At 44.4% G+C, this 22,664-nt stretch overlaps 2 protein-coding genes across 3 annotated transcripts in view; one reads left to right on the top strand and one right to left on the bottom strand.

The window, feature by feature from the left end:
* Positions 1 to 13,813: 13,813 nt before the first annotated feature.
* eci2 (enoyl-CoA delta isomerase 2) lies at positions 13,814 to 20,960 on the bottom strand. 2 transcript variants are annotated; one of them, XM_070928052.1, is made up of 12 exons: positions 20,872 to 20,960; positions 19,612 to 19,673; positions 18,822 to 18,925; positions 18,119 to 18,217; positions 17,682 to 17,873; positions 17,428 to 17,497; positions 16,808 to 16,910; positions 16,063 to 16,183; positions 15,875 to 15,964; positions 15,500 to 15,643; positions 14,428 to 14,584; positions 13,814 to 14,114 (listed from the first exon to the last, which is right to left on the bottom strand). In XM_070928052.1, the coding sequence occupies exons 1-11, from the start codon at positions 20,925 to 20,927 to the stop codon at positions 14,429 to 14,431; spliced, it is 1,197 nt and encodes a 398-aa protein (XP_070784153.1). In that variant the 5' UTR covers positions 20,928 to 20,960; the 3' UTR covers positions 13,814 to 14,114; position 14,428. The 2 variants fall into 2 exon arrangements, with proteins under 2 accessions (XP_070784153.1, XP_070784152.1); XM_070928051.1 differs by having other exon boundaries at positions 13,814 to 14,111.
* A 369-nt stretch (positions 20,961 to 21,329) lies between these two features.
* LOC139304418 (GTP-binding protein Rheb-like) overlaps positions 21,330 to 22,664 on the top strand; it is a 6,327-nt gene continuing 4,992 nt past the window's right edge. The window contains exons 1-3 of the mRNA XM_070928348.1: positions 21,330 to 21,381; positions 22,065 to 22,136; positions 22,642 to 22,664. The exon at positions 22,642 to 22,664 is cut by the window's right edge and continues 45 nt beyond it. Coding sequence (XP_070784449.1) covers positions 21,330 to 21,381; positions 22,065 to 22,136; positions 22,642 to 22,664 — 147 coding nt within the window. The remainder of the gene's footprint in view (positions 21,382 to 22,064; positions 22,137 to 22,641) is intronic.

Here is a 22,664-nt window from a genome sequence, read left to right as displayed (position 1 = left end):
GAGCAGGCCTCCCTCAGAAATACAGCGACTGACTGAGAAATGAAATGAAACACCTCGAGCCACTTCAAATGGCTGTGTGTGTGTGTGTGTGTGTGTGTGTGTCCTGGTGTGACCCTGCGGAGGCTGCAGCCGCCCGGGGAGTCGATGTGAACTTGTTGAAGTGGTTCACCGGCTTTAATGAAGGAGTGCGGGGGCGGGCGATCGGGCGGGGTCACATCTGCTCCGGTCGCACAGGTACGCCTCGGCACAGGTGTCACTGAGGAAAAGAAAACAAACGCACCCGAGAGAGTGACCGCAGCGAGATTAACAGCTCAGCGAGTGGATGAGGAGCAGACGGGTTTCTGATTGGCTGGCAGCTGTTGTAAAGGAAGTCTGCAACAAGCACACCTCCTCTTCACGGTCAGATCAGCAGCAGGACGTGAATCACGTCCACAGAGCTACGAGTGGTCAAAACCTCCACAGGGAACCTTTAAAGGAAAATACATTTTAAATAACAGTTTAAAAGTCCTCAGTTATCAATTGATGAATAAATGATTTCTCATATTATCAAATTCTGATTGGTTTCTTCAACACAGCCCCACCCACTTCAAACCCGTAGAGAAAAATATGACAAAATAAATAAATAACAACATTTCTCTTTGGCAAATATTATTAATAATAAAACTTATTACAAAGAAACGATCAGAGGTGCTCACAGTTCATCAGCATAAACAACCTGTAACATGGAGAAGCTGCTTTAAGTGATGTCATCACCATCACTGTGATGTCATCGACTACACTGTGCAGAGTTTGTTTTCACAGCTCACCTTAAATCTCACTTCCACACCTGGACGTACCTGCAGGATTCATGACATCACAATTAGTCTGGAGCCAATCAGGGGCCAGTATGCCACTCACACGAGGGTCCAGGTCACGAGCACTGCGAGTTCTTTCAGTGAACTCAGAAACATCTTTTGTCCAACGGTTAAATGCACAATATCTACAGATTCGTACATGACGGAGAAGGAGGAGAAGTTGTTTTAAGAAGGTTTAATTTCCTTCTCAAACATGTCTGGAGCGGATCTTCTGTTTTAAGGTGATCAGAGATTTAACATGTTTTACATTAATAACTCACTAATAACCATAATAACCTAACTCCGACATGAGTCACCCCAAAAATACAAACTACTGTTTCAAGCGGTGGCTTTTTTAATGGATAACAAATCCTGGGTGGAGAAATGAAGGACATTTAAAGGATGTGTTTTGGCCTGTAGTGTACTGGTCAAGTCCCAGTTTAACCAGCGTGTTAATGGAAAGTGAAAAGGCCTTCACACTCCTCCAGTTTCTGGGTAACAGATCGCACTTTGATTCCTGCTCAGAACCAAAGCACACTGCAATAAAGTCAGTGAACCAGAAGCTCCACAGAGCGACTTCTGACGGAGCAGCCGGCCGCCGGTGGGAGTCATTACTCCCTCTGCACGCCTGAGGAGGAAGGAAGCGAAGGAGAGCGTGACTCTCCTCTGCAGAGTCCAGCCTCTCCGCTCTGAATCTCAACGAGCTTCTCTCTTCTTTCCGATGACGAGCGTGAGACCTGAGATGACCGGCGGTTCGTTTCACTGCTGCCAGAGTTTTTAGCAGCAGGTCGTCGCGAGGGCCACGGCAGCAACTCCTCCAGAGCTGAGCAGCAGTTCAGCAAGATTTGTATTGTTTTGGTGTCAGGGCCACTGAAATTATTCTCCGTCATAGTAAAGAGATCAGAGCAGTCTGTCAGCTTTTAGGGGTCAAATTATAGTTTCACCAATAAGCACCTCTATTATCATATTCTCATCCGATTTCAGAATAAAGAAATACAAAATGAAGCTAGTTGAATGGTGTATGAGTCAAGGCAGACGCACGTGTATGATGGGCGTTACTGCTTTTCCCATTCAGACCATCTGACGGCCTCTGGATGAGACACGTTTAGTGAAGCGGTTATTAAACAACCAGTGCGTCGTCACCCTCGAAGCCTCTTCTCTTGAGCCGGTCCGTCAGTCCGTCCTCCGCTCTGGTCCGGACTGAAACATCTCAACAGCTGCTGGATGGACTGTGATGAGATGTGGTTCAGACCTTCATGGTCCCCTCAGGATGAACTGTAGTAACTCTGGTGATCCTCTGACTCTTCATCAGCGCCATCATCAGGTCAACATGGTCATGTGTCCAATACTTTGGTTTATGACCAAACACCTGCAGAGCTGATGACGTTCATCAGCCTCAGTGTACCGCACGTTCATGCACACACTATAGGCGTCTTTTCATCAGGATGAGACAATTATTCAGCGCTTAGCACACATACTGAGCGCACCTTTCAACGCCACGAACGCAGCATTTGTGTTGCGGGTACTTTACGAAGGAAGGAGTAAGTTCAGCCTCCTGCTGTTTAGAAAAGACCGACTTTCTCTTCAGCATGACAGCTAACCGTTAGCATGCTGACAGGTATGAGATGCGCGTATGTTCCTTGAATTAGGCTGCAAATACTCCAAAACTTCAAAGCGGAGCTGATTTTCTCTCTATGAACTCTTCTCTGATAAAATCCTGGTGATTAGAGATTCAGGCCGACTGGTAAATGTCATGTGAGGACAGGTGTGAGCTGCGATATCACCTTCCTCCTCCCTCTTCAATCTGCACGAGTCCCCAGCTGATTACTGGGTAAATTTACATTCCCGCGGCCCGCGCAGCCACAGCGCGGCCGTCTGAATGTAAATGTCGAGCTGATTGCAGTCAGCGGAGTCTCTGGTGGGAGGAGGATCAGTGAGAACACAGGCGGCGTGTCCTCAGCAAGGTCACCAAAAGCTGTCCCAGACTGAGACCACAATCAGGTCTGCACAGGACACACGGAGAGGACAGGTGCTGACAGGGAGGAGGAGGAGGATGATGATGATGATGATTAACCCTTTAAGTCACATATACTTTATTTTTTTCATTCTTATTATATCATTGTACTTATTTATATGTTTTTTATTAATTACATTTCTAAATGTATTATTTGTTATTTTCTATTTTTACTTTTTACGCCTGAGTCAGCCCACCTTTAGGTTCCACGATGTATGGAAATATTGATAGTAGTACATGTAAAGAGGTGCTGCACACTTGGATACTGTGATGAAACATCAACCCTGGAGTTAATGTTGACAAATGAAAATTAAAATCGACTTACATGTTGTTTTAAATGAGCCACTGCTGACAGAGAGTGGAGCGGGGGGGACTGGTCTTCATATAAACAGAAGGTTAACGCCCTGACAGGCCTCCAGCAGACTTTGCACACACACTTATGGTTTATTATACAACACCTGGTGTGAACTTCATGTCTCGTCGTGTTTTCTTTCCTCCTCTCTTCGCTCATTATCACTCTGTCGCAGCCTTTCTGCTGCTCTTCATCAATGAATCAATGATTTCTTTCTTTTATCTCCTCCTCCTCCTCCTCCTCCTCAGTGTCCTGGTTTGATGTCGGGAGGCCGGTTCAGGTGAATTCAGCTCTTCTTTCTTTGTTTTTCTGCTGTAAAGTTTTGTCTCCTTTTCCCATTAAACTTTGGAGGAACTCAACCTAGAAATGCATCAATCTGATTGGTTCAGTGGGCGAGCGACCCTGGTGTTCATATAAACTCCTTATAAACTCTCTCTCTGCCTGGATAACCTCCACCCCCCTGAGACGGCGGACTGAGCCTATACTTCTGTGCAGGGGGATTACTGCTGAGCTGAGAGTCGGCTCAGGACAGACGTGGGGTGGGAAAGTCACCTCAAATCACCACAAAGACGAGACGCGAAACAGACGAGTTTCCATTCAACCAACCTGACGTTAACCTGAACCAAACCAGTAAAGATACCTCCAGGCTTCACTGGTTAAAGGTTATTTCCATTAAGTTCAAGTTGGGTCCAACACGGCTGAGAGTCGACGACTCGACGGCACACGACGACATAACTAAACCTGTTTTGGTCCATATAAACCATCACATCGTCTGGTGGGATTGGATCAACAACACGTTTCATGCTAGGAGCCAACGAGTTTCTTGAACGTGTTTTTGGTTAGCTGCCTGAAAGAAGGTCTGTGGTGAACACAAGCTGAAGAGATTCCAACGTTTTGTTCTACGACATAAAAGACGTCAGCAGATACCCCACTCGTGAATTTTGAGGCTTTTACGTGTCTTAAAAAAGGCAGCTGCTAACAAGCGGCTAAATGAGACTACAGAGGAAAGTCATCTACTCACTCGTCCGCCTTTACAGCCTCGTTGTGTTTATACTCTATATCTATATCTATCTATGTTCTCTTCAAAGTGAAGCTCAGTGGTGGTGACGGTGAAGTAATGCGACCGTGCTGTAGTTCCTTTATAGCATAGGTCACTAACAGGCGGGCCGTGGTCCGAGTCCGGACCCAGACGCCGTCCTATACGGACCCGGACCTATAATCAATAAATTATTAAGGGATTTTAAATTTTGACGGGGCGCTTCTATTTTAGCCGGCGCAGCTTTTCTGGTCTTTGCGGCGCTGGTTTAGTGGCTCAAGAAAGATCAATTGCATACGTGTTACGCCAGCCCACGTGACGCTGCTCAGCCAATCAAATCTGTGCATTCCAGGAGATAAACATTGCGACTCTGAATACAGACGGACGAGAGGTGAGAGGCGAGAGACTGATGATAAGACGAGTGAACGACACAGGGAGAGAAGACGGAGAGACGAGTGAGCGGGAGGGAGAGAAGACACATTATTTATTGTGAAATTGGTCGAGACTGTTAAGATGTGAAACAGTTAACAAAGAAAAAGGGAAACTCAAGCTGCTGCTACACTTTATTTTGTTGATGCACAATTTTTCTAAAGCTATTTTATTTATTTTCTCTTTTATTTTGAAATGCAGCCCTTCTTTACTTAATGAGAGAAGAACATTATACATATCTACAGTATTATTATAGTAGTAATGTTAAGTGACAATAAATATTGTTGTTGTTGAATGTTTTTGAATTGTACTTTCTTTATTAGATTTGACAGTCAGTTGTTGATCACATGCAGACGTTGATACAACTACTAGGCTACTTCAATATATATCACACTAACTCACAACACAAGTTAGACATGATGATGTTCTGGACCTTTGCTTGAGGACATTTTCTCTAACTGGACCTCTTCGACCTTTAGTTGAATACCCCTGCTTTATAGTCTAACGTTAGCTTGTTACTTCTGCCGATTCCATTTACGTTTCAAAAATCATAAAAGTGGTGTTGATTAGTGAAGATTATCTCGCTGAACGAGTCAGTATCAGAAACTTCTGTTTGCCACAGAGTTTATTTTCTGCAATAATCCAGAATCCCATCAGCTTTTAGTGGAGGGAACCAGGGCGATGCTAACTTCAGGGTCTGCCTACAAAAATACATCATCCCTGCAGGACTCTGCAATAGTTTGAGAAAATAATAGTTGCAATGGCTTTGAGTTTTTGTTTGGATATTAACAGAATCGTAGAGGTCAATGGTTCCTTTGGTGCACACTCACAGAGGCACAGACCAGAATGCATTGCAGCAGGTGGAGTTAAACACATGAAACCTCCAGCTGAGTGTCTGCAGGTCGAAGAGAAATGAGTTCAACAAAGTGTGAAAAGGTTGAGAATAATTATGACACGAAGAGAAACCTCCAGTCTGATGCTTCAAACGAGTTCAAACATAAACACTCTTCCAAGTCGACGCTTTTAACCGCCAAAGCTCTTCCGACGGTTATTCCCAGCGGACTCGAATGCAGCATTATCTCTTTCTCTGGTTGTTTGCTTTGAACCTGTTCACCCTCTCCTCCCCCTGCAGCATTTCTGTCTCTCCGAGGACCGCTCTGTACATTAGTGTTGATCTATGAGTGTTGATCTATGAGGTTATGCGTGTTGGAGCTGTACACGACGTACCAGGCAGGAAAACAGCTTCTCCCCTGTAAGCTGTCCTACATAAAGTCACTGATGAACTTCACCTGAACTCCTGTTGTTGTGGCCCGTTTTAATGTTCACCCAGCAGACGAAGAAGACGTGAAGACACACCGTCACACGCTTTCCAGCCTCACCGTTGGTGCAGAGTGAGACATCCCAACAACTACTGGATTATTATTGTGTCACTGATTTTTACTTTTCCTGTTCATGTGCAATCTGCACTTCATTTTCTATGTAATTATTTATTGCAATTTTAGTTTTGACTTTTTTGTCTCAATTCTTTGAATTGTTTTAGTAAAAATAATATACATACATGTGAACATATAAACCTGGTTGCAAATATATATAAACTAAAATACTTCTAATAATAATCAAATTCCTGCTCTCCGGAGGATGAACACTAAAGAATTTTACGACCTCATGATCGTTCCTCTAGCGCCACCCTCAGGACAAACTTTACATGTTTAGCTCCACTGCTGGTAAACCTCGAAAAGAGGCGTCAGCAACACTTTTCACAATAAAAGCTTTCCTCTTTTATTCTGAAGCAGCAACAGGAAATACAGTAGGAGGAGCATACTCCATGAATGACAAGTAAAGCCAGGCAGGTTCACAGAGCAACAGCCGCCATGTTGTCACATTGTAATTCAACAGGAAAGTGTTATTTATATTTTTTTACACTTTATGGAGGGGTGGGCAAACTAGTCTCGCATCCAGCCCTGGCTCACCTGGAGCTGCAGGTCTGGGCTCATCCAGGTGATCCTCCGGTAAAGCGGGTGGAGATGGTCGTGGTTTTGTCTGCTGAGGTCGTCACCTTTCAGGGATCCCTACTCAACGTCTGTGTGACTGATGACAAACCAGCGCCCGGATCTTCAGAGGGTCTCTACGATGTTCTTACATCTCTACATGTTTCCTGCAGCAGCACGGAAGAACTGAACCTGATGAACACACTTTAACTGTGTGTGAAGTACGTTAAACAGACAAAACCACAGCGCACGCATGCTGGAAACCACACAAAGAAACCTGTTAAACCTAAAGTCAAACTGATTTCAGATGATACATCTACTGTGGGTGTCAGTCTCTCATCACTCCTGTATGTGTGTGTGTGTGTGTGTGTGTGTGTAAAACACCATAAATAAAAAGGACAGAGAAGATACACAAAGGGAGAAGAACGTCAGGAAAGTTTCAGCCAGAAGAGATGAAGATATCAGATGAGGAGTCTGTCATGTGACTGACCTCGGTCCCCCGAGTGAGATCGACCCGACGGCTGTGATTGGAGAGGCACCCAGTCCAGCTCTCCAATCAAGGGGATGCAGTTCTGTCAGACAAACAGTATCTGGTTTCAGTTCTAGAGTTCAGGGTTAGTTAGTAGATGTTCACATACACACACTCAGAAACTGGTTTGGGAGCAGCTTCAAATGGTTTTGGTTGGACAGGTGAGAAGAGAAGAGCAGGTTAGTTCTTTTGATTAGAGACAGGCAGAAATGTTTTAGTCAGTCCTGAGTCCTCCTCCCTCAGCCCCCCCTTTCCTTTGTAGTTCACCTCTTTTCTTTTGGTTATTGCTTCCGACCAGTTTGTGCAATGAATAATCTGGTGTTATGTTGCTGCCCTGAGTCACAACAGTGTCGCATCAAATGTCACTTAACAAAGAACATCAGCGTTCATGATTAAAGTACAGACCTGAACAAGAAGTCTTTGGTTCCTCCTGCAGGTTCTGGAGCCTCTTTAACTCCTACAGGAGGAGTCACTGGCATTTCTAACAGCGTTCATTCGATGGATTTTACTGAATCTGACGCTAAAGACGCTGTTTTGCTGCACCAGAAGACTTTCGGACACATTTCCACAGAAATGACTGGATATATAAGGCGACAGTGAGGAGAACGAGAAGAGGTGACGAACAAAAGGAAAATAAAGGAGGAGGAGAAGCAGCAGAGGAAGCTCTGAGAGGGTTCTTTAAAGCTCGTGACCTCTGACCTCTGGAGGCCGACGTCTCCTGGCGACGATCCATCAGCAGCTAATGGAGATCTCAGTTAATGGAGGATGAAGACGGACGGCTATTCATCCTCTTCCTCTCGTGTTTCTCCTCTTTCTTTTCTTTTTCCTTCTCTGCTTCTCTTTCTCCTGATCTGACGAGCTTTTTGTTTTTGTTTGGCTTTCTTCCTCATCTTCTTCCTCTTTCTGTCTCCGTCGTTCTGTTTCTTTTTCTCTCTTCATTGGATTCATTTTTGTTAATAAATCAAGAATCGATTGTAGTAAAGAACTGAAATGAAGGAGAAAATAATGAAGACAAAGAGACTAACAAAGAGAAAAAGACATGAAGCATGAAACTACATTCTTCCCCCTCTCTCTCTGACAGATGGCGGATCATCGGGCCGATGTCATGGCGACTGATTGATGATTGGTCCCTTCAGGGAGCACCCGTCACTCGGCTCATGTGATTGGCTCCCGGACAGAAAATCTCCCCTCCGCTCGCCCGATCTACAGTTACACCCAAACCACAGGAGAGAGAGAGTTACCCTGTAAGAGAGGAAACACTGTTTTAACTCAACAGTCTCTCCTCAGGATCGAGACGATCCACTGAGAAACTGAGAAACTGGCTCTGAGTTCTCAAAAGTCAAAGGAAGTTAAAGGTACTGCGCTCCGTTAACGATCCATTGTAGAATTTATTATTAAATCATATTATATTTCATTTCTTTTACAGTATCTTCTCCAGATAACTAAAGGTTCTGGTTGGTCAGAGCACGTTGATCCTTGATCTTTCCTGAACCTTTACAAAAGTGATTTAGTTGGACCCCGGATGTGAACCGCGATCTCTGGTGTCAACACCTGAACCTCGTGCGTCCAACATCGACCCGACCGCTTTCATACGACTTCTGTTGAGTACGAGAAGGTGACGCTTACGTTTCCTCTGAGGCGAATTTGGCAAAACAACTTAGTAGCATACAAATGTCATTTGTAGCAGCTGATCACTGAGCGGAGGTTCGGAGGCTCCACACAGTTCACAACATGCTCGGATCAACAACCCCGTTGGGCTCTAAAGGGGTGTATTTGCAATAAAAGATTGAACAGGCCACAAAAACACTTTGAACCGAAAGGAAAAAGACGAAGAAAAACCTCGGAGGGCGTCGGTGGAGGCCGCCTGAGAAGAAGAAGAGTGACGTGACTGATGGGGCCGAGGAGGAGGAAGAGGAGGAAGGAAGGGGATGAGCGGATGGTAAAAGAGCTGACTTGGCAGCTGTTTTTTTTCCAGACACCTGTCTAGTATTTCATTTGAAGGATCCCCCCCCAAGGCCACACACTGACTGACTGACAGACAGCACACACACCGACCGGACCACATCCAGAAACCTTCTCTCTTTACTAATATTTAAAAGAACCGGAGGCGTACGTGATCTGATTCTGACAGAGTAATTATTCCCCCAACTGTAATCTCAGAGAACGTTCCGCCTCTTGTGCAGGAATATATTACATTTCTTCCTCTCTGGAATAAATCTGAGCAGCTGGTGTTGCTCACATGTTCCTGAGGAGTTTGGGAAATTAATAAAAACATGTTTAACCTGAAAAAGTTGTTTTTTTTCTGCGCCAACAATCACAGACAAAAGCATCGCTGCAGCTCTACGAAGACTTTTAGCCTCTTTTAGCTTCCTTTTGTTTTTTGCGGCACATTTCCTGTCTGGTTGTTCTCTGTGTTTCAGACTAAGACTCAGAGACGAGCTGCTGAACAGCCGGCTGTTACACAGGGTCCTGGAGTACACCTGCATCACTGCAGCAAGGTGAGACATTGAACCATCCGTCCCTGCTTCCTCTCCATCCTCATCATCAATCAGCAGGTACTTACACTTAGACTGTTGTGTTGCCTGAAGTCTTGCGACTCGTATGTGCGCTGCCTCGTGACAGCAGCAGAAATAAGAAATGACCTGGAGACGATTACAGTGTTTAAATCAAAACAATCCAGTACATGCAGCAGTGGTGACATTGTAATAAAAGATAAACAAAATAAATATGAGATGACGTTTATTCACTTTAGCTCGTCTGTTCACAACCAATTAAAGACTACATTGAAGTTACTAATGTGAAAAACAGGCGCACAGTATTAGTAGTGTTTTTAGGACTATTATTGGACGACATCATGTGACCGTGTGTTTACAACATAGACTGTATATAAAGATGGCCGACTCCTCTCCTCCACAGACTGTATATAAAGATGGCCGACGCGTCTCCTCCACAGACGGCCGACTCGTCTCCTCCACAGACTGTATATTAAGATGGCCGACTGCTGTATCCCGGATACGGCCGCTGCCATCTTGCGCTGGTGACGTCATTTGGAACCAGAGTCTGCGCAGTGGTGATCGGGGGTTGGAGCCGCGGTATCGAGATCCCGCCCAAACACCAGCCAGACCCAATCGCGAGCACACCACAGTCAATCACAGCTGTCAATCATGACAAATCAAATAACAAATTAAAACAAAACTGATCAGAAAAACAAACACTTCGGCTGATAAGAACTACCTGAAATGACATAGTAGTTCGGCCCATGTCCCATCCACTTACATTGAGGGGGCGTGGCTTATGCTGCAGCCAGCCACCAGGGGGCGATCGAGACGTTTTGCTTCACTTTGAGGGAGCTGTCATGTCGTCCATCTTTATCTACAGTCTGTGGTTTTAAGCATTTCGCAACCAGAAGAAGACCAAACCTAACAGGAGAAACAGACTCTTTCTGTACTCCAGACAGTTAAATGTTGTAATTTTACTTGATTTTCATGATTTCTGTGCATGTCGCAGTTAAGAGGAAGAAAGGAAAGAAGAGTTTCTTTCCTACTTTAGAGCTGTTAACAGGAGTTATCACGTCATACATTAAGATTTAATCCCAACAAGGATTCCTTTATATTGTTAATCAGAGCCCCAGGATGTGGGTAACAGCAGTGGAGAGGTCCATTTAGTGGCTGTTCTGGAGCTTTTGCTCACTTCATTTCCATTGTCTCTGAGCACTTTGACTCCTCATCCATGTTGGCTTAATAGCTGAGGTTCAAACAGACGGATGAATTGATTATTAAGCCAGAAGTTATTGAAATTATGCTTAACGTCATTTAAAAGAGCTCCAGTAGAAGAACATGAAATCTGAAAATGTCACCAACATGTGGTTCATCATTTCACAATGCGATCATGTAAATGTGGATCTGGACTATAAAGCCATCCTTGATTCTTCAGCTGCACAGACGGATGTTTTAACTCTGGGAACGGTTTCTTTTCAGATGCTGAAACATAAATTCCACCTTTCTGAAAGCTTCCTTCTCTTCCTGCTTCATGTTGGTCTCGGCGCGACGGGTACATTCACTGCTTTCTGTATCTCATTTCTCCGTACAGTCCAGATCCAGGCAGGGGGCCGAGCTGAGATTTATACGTTGTGGTTTGTGTTCGGAGCTCTGGGGAGGCTGCTGAGGCCAACATGTTTCAGACTGAAGAGACGTCCCTCATAAATACATAAGAGCTAAAAGGCCTCTGAAGACCCGGCTGGACGTCCCAAAGCTCAGGACGGCATTGTTAAATCTGACAACAATGGAATTTAAGTACGGCTACCCGCAGGGGCCACAACTCAGAGACATGAACCCGTCCTGCTTCCTGTTCAGGCTTCAAAGCAGAGCAGAGCGAGGTTAGAGCACGGATGTCTCATAAGATCTGGATACCGGAGCCGAAGATGGCGCCTATTCAGTCCAATAAGTCCTGCTCGCCAAAAAGGTTTATATCTTCCGGGTTCACTTCTGGGGTCTGCGGCCCTGTTTCTCCCGCTGGCCCGGAGACTTTACTTTGTGATGACGTCACAGATTCTTAAACCGCTGTTCTCGGCTCGAGGACAGTTTTACAAACACCCAAAGACCTTGTCTGCAGTTTGAGGCGTCCTGTCAGCAGTTTTGCAGACATCTGTTTTATAATGGGGGTCTTTGGGGAAAATGCTTTTTGGGCTGAATTTTTTAAGTGGCCACTGGGCAACGGCGTATCCAGGTCTTATTATGCATCCATGGGTCAGAGCAGCTGAAAGGTTCAACAATGAGAAACAAGTTCTTGAAAGAAAAATACGATCATTACTATAATTCAAATTTTATATAAAAAACGAAATCTCTTCAAGCTTTAATCTTCTCCTTCTGTAATTGTCACAGAGACACTGTGGTTTACTTTACTTAGACTGGCAGCTTGAGCGCTGGTGGACAGCACTGACATGCTAACACATGCTAACAGCTGGCATCACAGCCATTTTCAGTCACTGGGTTCCTTCCTCAGTGCCTAGAACCACCGACTAACCCTAACCCTAACTGTTTCCTCCTGTTTCCAGTCTTTATGCTAAGCTAAGCTAATGGGCTGCAGCTTCATATTTAGCGTACAGACATCAGAGTGGTAACAATCGGACTCTGACAGAGAAAGAGAGGATGTTTTTTACCTAAATGTTGAAGTATTTCTTTAAAGACGACTTCCTCAGATGAAGTCCCTGCTGGATCCTCCCACTGGCCGAGACAGACAGAGATGGTCCTGCTTCGTCCCCCATCAGGTCACCAGTCTGGACCTCAGCCCTGCAGTCTCCTTTCCTCTGTTGGACTGTGACGTTGCGATGCTCTGGTTCTTATATAAGAACTCCAGGGCTGTTTGAGTTTGCTGTATTATTTATTATTTCATTCCTTCAATTTAACATTTTACTTCCCTCCACTCCTTGAAAAAGGGACAACTGATTGATTTAACGAGAAGTTGCTTCTCTTACTTTACTAATTTGTGTTATAATAATAATTATAATCTGGAGTCAGTCTATTCATGAGTACACTGAACATGTGTTATTTACAGCAACATAACTGTATTTATACATCTTCATTATTTATATAGGCTGAGAAAACCGGCTGGCATTGCATAAATGTGAATTATTAATTATTATTAATATTTTCCGTGATTTACAGACAGACTTCAATGAAAAAGGCAGAAAAGTTGGAATAAAATAACTTTACATGCAAATAAAGCTTTATTTCTTACATTTTTCTGCTTTATTAACGTAATGTAATGTTTATGACTTAAGATCTAAAGATCATTTTTCATGTATTTCTGGAGAAAGTGAAGGTGGCCTCCACTTATCTTGTTCACTCAAACTAATACTTTCCTCTTTCACTTACTGTGCTTCATCTGTACCCACGAAGAGGTTTTATGAACTGATGAAATCTGCATAATCACAGATTACACAGTGAAACAATCATCAAACTGTGTCACCGGCTGCTCCACAGAGAGTGAGGAGGGGTTAACTTGGTGCTGTTAAAGTCATTTGACAGCATGTTGCAAGTCTTTATGGAAACATGGCAGCAAGTCATTCAACATTCAAATTCTTTACAAAAGGACAAATTCATTTCTAGTAAACAAGGTTTCTCCCTGAAAACTTTAACTTTGCTCCTTTAATACAGAGCAGCATTATTGCTGACCCATTATTAACGAGACACTAAAGCGCTGAGGTCTGCTCTGTGCTTTACGTACAGGTGAGTGCTGCCCCCTGGTGGATCCGCTGTGGGACCACATGCAGACGCATCAACAACAGGAGTCCAGAGACTTGTGTCACTGTTGTCTTCTTCTCTTATTTCATATCCTATAATGTTATAGTTCTATATGTTATTATGTCATATTATGTCTTTAACACATATTTTAATGTAGCAGTTTATTAACCGTTCATATTAACACCTATAATGATAATAATATTATATATATAGTACATGTACTACAACTAATGGTGACGCTGATGTGTTGATGTTTCGGTGTGACCACCAGAAACCAATAACACCTGAAGCCTGGTGTTAACTGGGGTTCTCTGGCTCAGGTTTTACCAGGTGGATCTCCATGGTAACCTACGTGCATTTACATAAAAGATAAAACTCCCCTCCTTTGAATTATGAGACATTCTGCTTTTATTGAATGGACAGAGTGAAGAGAAACCTCTGAAAGGCCTTACAAAGTGTTTAAGGCACTTCCAAACTGAATCCTTCATGTAGTCACACAGGAAACCCTCAAACGTCAGATCACGATGTGAGTTCACAGTTTCAACAGACTGAAGGTTTGTTCAGTGTGTCTCGCAGCTGGACAGCTCGTCAGTGCTGCTCTGTGATTGGCTGCTGTTGGTGTCCAGATCATCGAACCCAATTCAGCTTCCAACATTTGGAGCTATGGAGCTAAAGATCTTTTTCCAATCTTCTTTAACATTCATTTATATTGTTGTAGGTGTGCAGATGTGGTTTCCCCCCCATGAGTGATGAAGAGAGATAAAAGAGTCAATAAGAGATTTGATCATCAACATCATCATTTTCTGCTTCTGCACAATTCATCATTTAAGAATGAGTCTGAGAGACGAATAAAAGCCACGAAGAAGAATTATGTTGGAGACACCAACCAGTCTCGTCCTGGAGGACACACACACACACACACACACACACACACACACACACACACACACACACACACACACACACACACACACACACACACACACACACACACACACACACACCTCAGAGCTTGGCCTTGGCCTGGAAGAAGTTCATGACGGCGTTGAAACACTCGTCTGACGTCCAGCGCTCCATCAGACGCTCCACCTCTGCATCGTTCACCGCGTGGAGACGCTCCCTCTCCATCGACCGGATCAGCTGTTTAGAGAGAGCCAGAGACTGAGACACAGACAGGGAGACAGACAGAGAGACAGGGAGACAGAGAGACAGGGAGACAGGCAGGGAGAGACAGAGACAGACAGACAGACAGACAGAGGGACAGACACACAGAGAGACAGGGACACAGGCAGGGAGAGACAGAGACAGACAGACAGACAGACAGACAGACAGAGGGACAGACACACAGAGAGACAGGGACACAGGCAGGGAGAGACAGAGACAGACAGAGGGACAGAGATAGATAGATAGACAGAGAGACAGACAGACAGAGAGACAGGGAGACAGGCAGGGAGAGACAGAGACAGACAGAGACAGACAGACAGACAGACAGAGGGACAGAGATAGATAGATAGGTAGATAGACAGAGAGACAGACAGACAGGGAGACAGAGACAGACAGAGAGACAAACAGGGAGACAGAGAGAGACAGACACAGAGTTAATTCTATTTGCTGATTTAAATAAAATAAACAAATTGACTAATGATTCTACTGGATGACGTCGTTTGATGCCTGCAGCTCGATGTGGATCAACGTGTAGCTGCGTCTTTGAACGCACCATGACGCTGGACAACAGCATGACAGAATATAAACTACAGACTGACTGTGGTGGAAACAGACAGGGGAGAGACTCGGCAGCCAATTAGGAGAGAGGATTTTATAAGTGCACTATTTGAAAGCACGGCGTCGTCATCATCGGCTCGTGGAGCAGTTCAGTGTGTATGTCTGTGTGTGTGTCTGTGTGTGTGTGTGTGTGTGTGTGTGTGTCTATGTCTGTGTGTGTGTGTGTGTGTGTGTGTGTGTCTATGTCTGTGTGTGTGTGTGTGTGTGTGTGTGTGTGTGTGTCTGTGTGTGTGTGTGTGTGTGTGTGTGTGTGTCTGTGTGTGTGTGTGTGTGTCTGTCTGTGTGTGTGTTTACGTTGGGGGGCAGCTTGGCGTAGGCCTTCAGTCTGGTCCAAACCTCCGCCTGGAAGCTGCTGTCAGGGAAAACCTCCGTGACCAGACCGAGTTGACAGGCCTGAACCGCCGTCAGCTTCTTATTGAACAGCAGCATCTCACTGGCCTGGGGGGGGGGGGGGGGGGGGCGCAGTTTATTACCAACACTCAACCACATACATCTGCATCAAACAACAAGGTCCCAAATAAATCATTAAAGCTTCAACAGCGATGAGGAGGCTGTGACCTTCCTCACAACACAGATTTGTCATTTCCATCATGTTCTCCATCGCTGTGTGTGTGTGTGTGTGTGTGTGTGTGTGTGTGTGTGTGTGTGTGTGTGTGTGTGTGTGTGTACCTTGGCGGGGCCCATTATTTTGGGGAAGGTGTAGGAGGAGCATCCTTCAGCGCTCTGACCCAGCTGACTGAACGGAGTCTGGAAGGTGGCCTGACAGAGAGTTAGAGACGAATGTAATGAACCTGTTTCTGATGTCAGCTCAAAGAGACATCTGGTGTGTGTGTGTGTGTGTGTGTGTGTGTGTGTACCCTCTCTGTAGCATAGACCAGGTCAAAGAGTCCCAACACTGTGACTGGGATTCCGACAGCCGGTCCGTTCACCACGGCAACCAGCGGCTTCGGGAAGTCAATGTAGGCCTTCACATACTTCCTGTAGAGAAGAGGAAGGAAAGAAGAGAATGAGGAGGTACAACAGGCTTCAGGCATCCCTGAACCCCCCCGTCAGTGGCTAATGATAATTGTTCTCTGTTCAACTTGGGGGGGGGGGGGGGGGGGGGGGGGGGGGGGGGGGGGGGGGGGGGTTACTGTTGGCTCAGCACTTAGGATCATTTATCATCAAGCTGTTGGAGTATTTATACAAACACGTTATTACATATGTTAATCACAAAATACATCTTCAAGTAATAATAATAATAATAATAATGAGTCCGATAGAGCAATTAAACATATTTAACCTTAAATATCTAAGAAAAACAAAAAGGAGCTCTTTAATAACTAAAAGCAGGAAGTAGCACATGAACTCCATTTTATTCTGGAGCCAGCAGATGGTGAGGTTATTAATTATTCATGACGGTCTGGCACAACTACACACAATATTACACTTTTCAATATCAATGTGTTCCCAAGTCAAGTCTCTCTCGACTACCTCTCACAGCAGACGAGTCCAAGTCCACAGCTCTGCCTCAAGGTCAGCAGGTCAACTGATCAGCCAGCAACCAGTGAGCCAGTTTCTCAAACAATCAATCAATCAATCAATCAATCAATCAGTGATCACCTGAGCAGATCTCCACCACGTTTGGCCATCTCCTCGACCCCTCCCTCAGGGATCTTGGTGAAGTTGCTCAGGTCATTTCCACTGCTGTAAAAATCACCAGCACCTGCAGTGAAGAGAGTGTGTGTGTGTGTGTGTGTGTGTGTGTGTGTGTGTGTGTGTGTGTGTGCGTGTGTGTGTGTGTGTGTGTGTGTGTGTGTAAACAGAAGAATGACGTTCACACATGACTCTCCCTTCTGTCACTTGTTCGGGGCTCTGCATGATGTTCTGTGACGAACTGACTGTTTGCTGGAATATTCCTTTAACCTATAATGAAATAAAATAAAACCAAGTGTCACCGTTCGATTGTGGCTCCTGGAGGTCAGTTTTGGTGGTTTTGGTGGTTCCTGCAGGGTTCAGTAAAGTCTGACACCCTCTCACATCTAAAGAGGTTTAGTCACAGGATCTTGCAGGGTCCCCATTTACAAGACTACAACCAGATTCCTACATGTACATATAGGGTGGTCGTAGTAGCAGATCATAGACTGTGACTGTATATACAGACACACAGAAACATTTACTGATGTTATTTTGAACTAATGCTATTCAGCTGTGTGTGTGTGTGTGTGTGTGTGTGTGTGTACCAGTAAAGACAGTGATGACTGAGTCGTCTTTAGCTGCCTGCTCCAGAGCTGCAATAATCTCATTGTACATCTGAGAGAAAACAGATTTAAGAGTTAACAGGATTCATAAGAACACACTGATCTCTATAACACATTCAAAATATCACACACACACACACACACACACACACACACACACACACACACACACACACACACACACACACACACACACACACACACACACACACACACACACACACACACACACACACCTCAGTAGTGATGGCGTTTTTCTTGGTCGGTCGGTTCAGTTTGATGGTGGTGATGTCATCCTCCGTGGTGACCAATAGCGTCTCGTACGCCGTCCCGCTCCCAGCAGGCTGTGCAGCCACGTGGGCGGAGCTTCCACCTTCTGCCGCCACCAGGGAGCCAATCAGGTCGCAGTACTGCTGCCTGGCTTCATCCTGGGTGACACGAAGAGTTTATAAAGGAACATTTCAGCAACACAGACGCGGCGAATGAATCATTTCCTTCCTCATGTGTTTGTGCTTCCTGCTTTTTTCTGAAACTTCATCACAGATTATGGTCTTTATTTACATTAATTACAGGAAGAACAGCAGCAGAAGAAGCTGTTTTAGGATCTGCAGCTGAACATTAAACGGCTGACAGTAATAATGACCTACAGTGTGGGGTCCTGGAGCAGATGTACCTGTGATGTGGAGCCCAGAGATTTCCACGTATCCCATTTAACCTTGTTGACAAAGTCCAGCAAGCCTGGTTTGGGAGTGTTGCAGGGACCCTGAGTGGCCTGCAGGAGGAGGAGGAGGACAGTTAAATGTGTAATAAATATATAATATAGTATAATAAATATATATAACACGCTATTATAGCCAGAAGAGCTGGTGTTAAATATGCTGAGAGGGAAACACAGTCAACTGGTTTCAATGTAGAAGATCCTTTAAAATTAGACTGACAAATATGATGCAGTCATGCATGTTTATGATTGCAATAATTCAAACGTTGACATATTTGTTATCCACACTGCGTCATAAAAGGCTCCTCTAACATCTTCTTCATTCTTAAGGTTACTAATGACAAGTTCTAACAAAATAACATGAAGATTACTTTTCAGACCTCTCGCTCTCATTATCTACAAAGAAAAACTACGTCAGCTGTTAATGAATGCCCGTAGTTGTTGACGAAAGACTTAAAACAAATACGTAATGATGCATTTCATTTGTTTGTGACATTTCACACAAACAGGCTGCAGGCATTTCTGATCAGCTTCAGAGATGCGAGCAGTTAGACTAACTAGAGCCGGAGCGTAAACATAGCAGAGCGTGGAAAAGAGTGAGACGCTCCGGACACGAAGGCGGAACATCTGGAACATCTGGAACATCAGCACCTCCCACCTGTTTGAAGAGAGCGTAGATCTTCAGTTTGACGTCGTTGCCCGGGTCGTTCTTCAGCGTCGACAGTTTGCTCTTGGCCTGCTCAAACTGCTCCACCGTCGCACCTGCACACACACTGACCGTCATGACCTCCGATAGTCACCAGCAACGATCCCATCAACATGTTCCTGTAACATGACGACTGCTGAAACTATCAGTTGATTCGTCTGTAGGCCGAAGATGTAGCAAAGGCAAGTTTTAAAAATGCTCCGAGCCACTGGAAGAGTCATGGCCATTATCTATTTTATTGAAGCATTTATTTCATTTGAAATGTTTTACTCCATTTTATGTTACTGTTTATTAAATACATTTTCTTGTATTATTTCTTACCTATTTTTATCTATTTCATTGGTTTTATTATTACATTCTGTCATTACTCTCAAATAGTTTCACTGTTCACGTTTGTGCTGTGTTATTATCAGCCTGTCAGTCAGCTGTGAAGCACTTTGAGTTGCACTGATCTGTAATGAAAGGTAAAGAATAATGTTGGATAGATATGAAATGTCAAAAGGTGTCCGAGGTGTTATCTTCCACTGCAACCAGAGAAATCTTGAACTTTTTGTTTTGTTTATTCAATTATCAAATTATTTAATCATTTTTCAAATAAAATGCACCAAACAAGCCGTGGGGTTGAGTCAGTCAGTCAAACTCTGACTTCTTCCTCATATCTGTCCTGCACCTCATTGAAATGATCATGAAAAAATAAAAAGGTGTGGAGCAGAAAGATCAATCTGTTGCAGCAGATACTCACCCATCATCGGAGAGGCTGTGGTGTGGAACTTCAGACTGGGAACGGTGGAGACGCTGACCAAGCTGGTGACCGAGAGGAAAACATTCAGAGCCTTTAGCTACAATTAAATAACCACTTTACCCTTTGCTTTCCGCAGTTATCGGATGTCTTAGATGTCATGTATACAAGAAAGTTTCCCAGCTAGATTTTAGGGACACATCTAAACGTTTGATCGTGAGAGCACCATCTCTTCTGATCCAATAAGAGCACTCTCTTTTCCCCAAATCTACATTTTGTAGATTTGTCTACATTCCTCACTGTGTGGAACTGATTGGGATCATTTTTATGTTGGATAACATCAAATGAAATAGTGTACCTGATAGCTGAAACACTAAATTTTATAATGACGCTGATGAAAATATATATTCAATATGGACATCCGGTGTATTGGATTGTAGATTTCTCCTGAACAAAGTGGATTTCTTGTAAATGTTGATGGAAACTATTTTAAACCCATTCTGTTTCATCAGTGTGAGCTGCAGCGATCATTTAGTCGGTTTTGACAACGGATTAATTATTTCAGTCATTTTTAATGCAGTAAATGACAAATATTTGCTGGTGCAGCTTCTCACATACAAGGCTCTGCTGCTTGTATTCCACATATATGATAGTAAAGGAAATATATTTCAGTTTTGGACTGTTGGTCAAAACAAAACAAGCTAAAACCCAAAGAGATTGAGCTTATTGTAATATAAGACTGGGAAAAGCAGCACAGTGCACATTGAGAGGCCGGAGTCATTCAATGTTTGGCTTTTGTTCTGACAGGACGTCCACCTCTAACTCTGCTCTGAGAATCTGGAGCAAAGGTCACAGCCAGCACAGCTAACTGTAGCTGCTTTTGTTTCGCTAGCATGGTCACTCCTGTTATCATTAATAATAGAAACAATGCTTCATTACTGAAACTGTGTGAGGGCTTTACGCTACAGGTTTCACCTTGTCCCTCTTCATAAAGTTGTAGGCAGATTGACTGATGCTAACTTACCTTGTTAGCAGATGTCAAGTGTCTGCAAAGCTGCTAACAAGCTAACAGCAGAATCACTGCACTGAATGCTTTCTGAGAGTGCTAACTTAGCCGAGCTAACTAGTAGCTGCAGATGTCACTGGCTAACATTAACCTAGTTTGACCCCTCAGTAAAGTTAAAGTTCAGTGCACCGAGTGTCAAAACCCCCAATAACAGCTTCAAACAGCATCAACATGAGAGGACAGTTTCCGACTTTCACCTTCTTATTTTGACAGAACGCCAGTGAGCGGAGAACTTCAGGGCGACGCCGGCCATTTAAACCCAGAGACGGAGGTCCAAAGTGCAAGAGGACGGAGTGAAGTAGGGAAGAGTTAACTAGCTTAGCCACAACAGAGCTAACAAGCAGCTATATGAACTGCTGTTTACACCGCTGCTCCCGCCCACTCTGTCGTCCTTTGCTCTTCCATTGGCTGAAGTGACACCTCTACCAGTCTGGTTTGTCGAATGAACGAAGGCTTCGAGAACGGCTGTCAGCGGTGCGTCCGTTGTAAACCAATTGAAACGCACGCTTATAACAACATCCCGCCTCTGTGCGTGTGCGTAGCCAATCGGAGTTGAGTGCTCATCTATAATGCGGTGAGACCGGGCTGCTTCGGCTCGAGATGATGCAGGGGCTATGATGCTCTACCCGCTTGTCTGGATGCTCCAAATAAGACCATGCCGCAGCCAAAATCCCGGAAAATCGCCGTGTTGGGTTACAGATCGGTGGGTAAGTCCTCGTCATGTTATCGCCCGCCGTAAATAACCGCATTAGGCGGGGTGTTACTGTGGCGCATGTCAATCTGAAGCCACGCCTCTACTATTAGTTAATATAAAGCTTGTTCTCCAGGAACATTTGGACTGTCCAGCCTCTCATTAGTCCACATGAACATACACACGATGTGGACCACGAGGGGAGCTGATTGTGTCTTCATGTAAAATGATGTTCTTAATATTTAAAAAAGCTGGTGTCTGAAGAGATGAAAAGAGATGTTCATTACAAACTTAAGGCCACTCCTTCCATCCCTATAACCATAATTAGTTGCCTGATTGGTTAGCTGACAGCCAATCAGATTGTACGGCAGGTGTGGTCCTGATGCTGCAGCTGAGAGCATCATTGCAGACGATCCAGGAAGGCCCCCTGTGTTTTACCTGGAACACACCTACTGCACCGAATACTGGCGAACCAAGTTAAAACAATAGTTTTCACCAAATACCACAACATCAGTACATTGTGATGATATTTCAGAGATGAGCTCCTCAAGACATTTATACCTAACAGAATATTAAGAGGGGAAATCATGCGACCAGATAGAGCAGTCTAATAAGGACAGGAAACACAAAATGCCTCTTTATTTAGCTAACGATGCTACGTCAACTAACCACGTGCTGTTTATGTGTGTGTGTTTGTAGGGAAATCTTCTCTCACCATCCAGTTTGTGGAGGGACAATTTGTCGACTCCTATGATCCCACTATAGAGAACAGTAAGTCTATGTGTGTGTGTTGTTACTGGCCTTTTATGAAAGTGAGGTGCTCGACTGTCCCACTGTTATTTCTGACAGTGAACTAACCGCAGACAATCGACTGTCCGGCTGTTATTACTGACAGTGAACTAACCGCAGACACTCGACTGTCCCACTGTTATTACTGACAGAGAACTAACCGCAGACACTCGACTGTCCCCCTGTTATTAAAGACAGTGAACTAAGCGCAGACACTCGACTGTCCCACTGTTATTACTGACAGTGAACTAACCGCAGACACTCGACTGTCCCCCTGTTATTACTGACTTGAACTAACCGCAGACACTCCACTGTCCCACTGTTATTACTGACAGTGAACTAAGCGCAGACACTGGAGGCTAGAGTTTAGCTCTATAATTGTTACAAATGTTAATGGGATTTTGAATGAGGTTTTCTTCCTCTGTAACAGAACAGGAAGTTCTGGTTTCTCTGTTCAGCTCTATAATCCTGTGTGTGTGTCTGTCAGCGTTCACTAAGACGATGACAGTG

Source organism: Enoplosus armatus, chromosome 21 (genome assembly GCF_043641665.1).
Source record: "Enoplosus armatus isolate fEnoArm2 chromosome 21, fEnoArm2.hap1, whole genome shotgun sequence".
Taxonomy (NCBI): domain Eukaryota; kingdom Metazoa; phylum Chordata; class Actinopteri; order Centrarchiformes; family Enoplosidae; genus Enoplosus; species Enoplosus armatus.
Note: the sequence above shows the minus strand (reverse complement) of the source record. Positions and strands in the feature narration are given on the sequence as shown.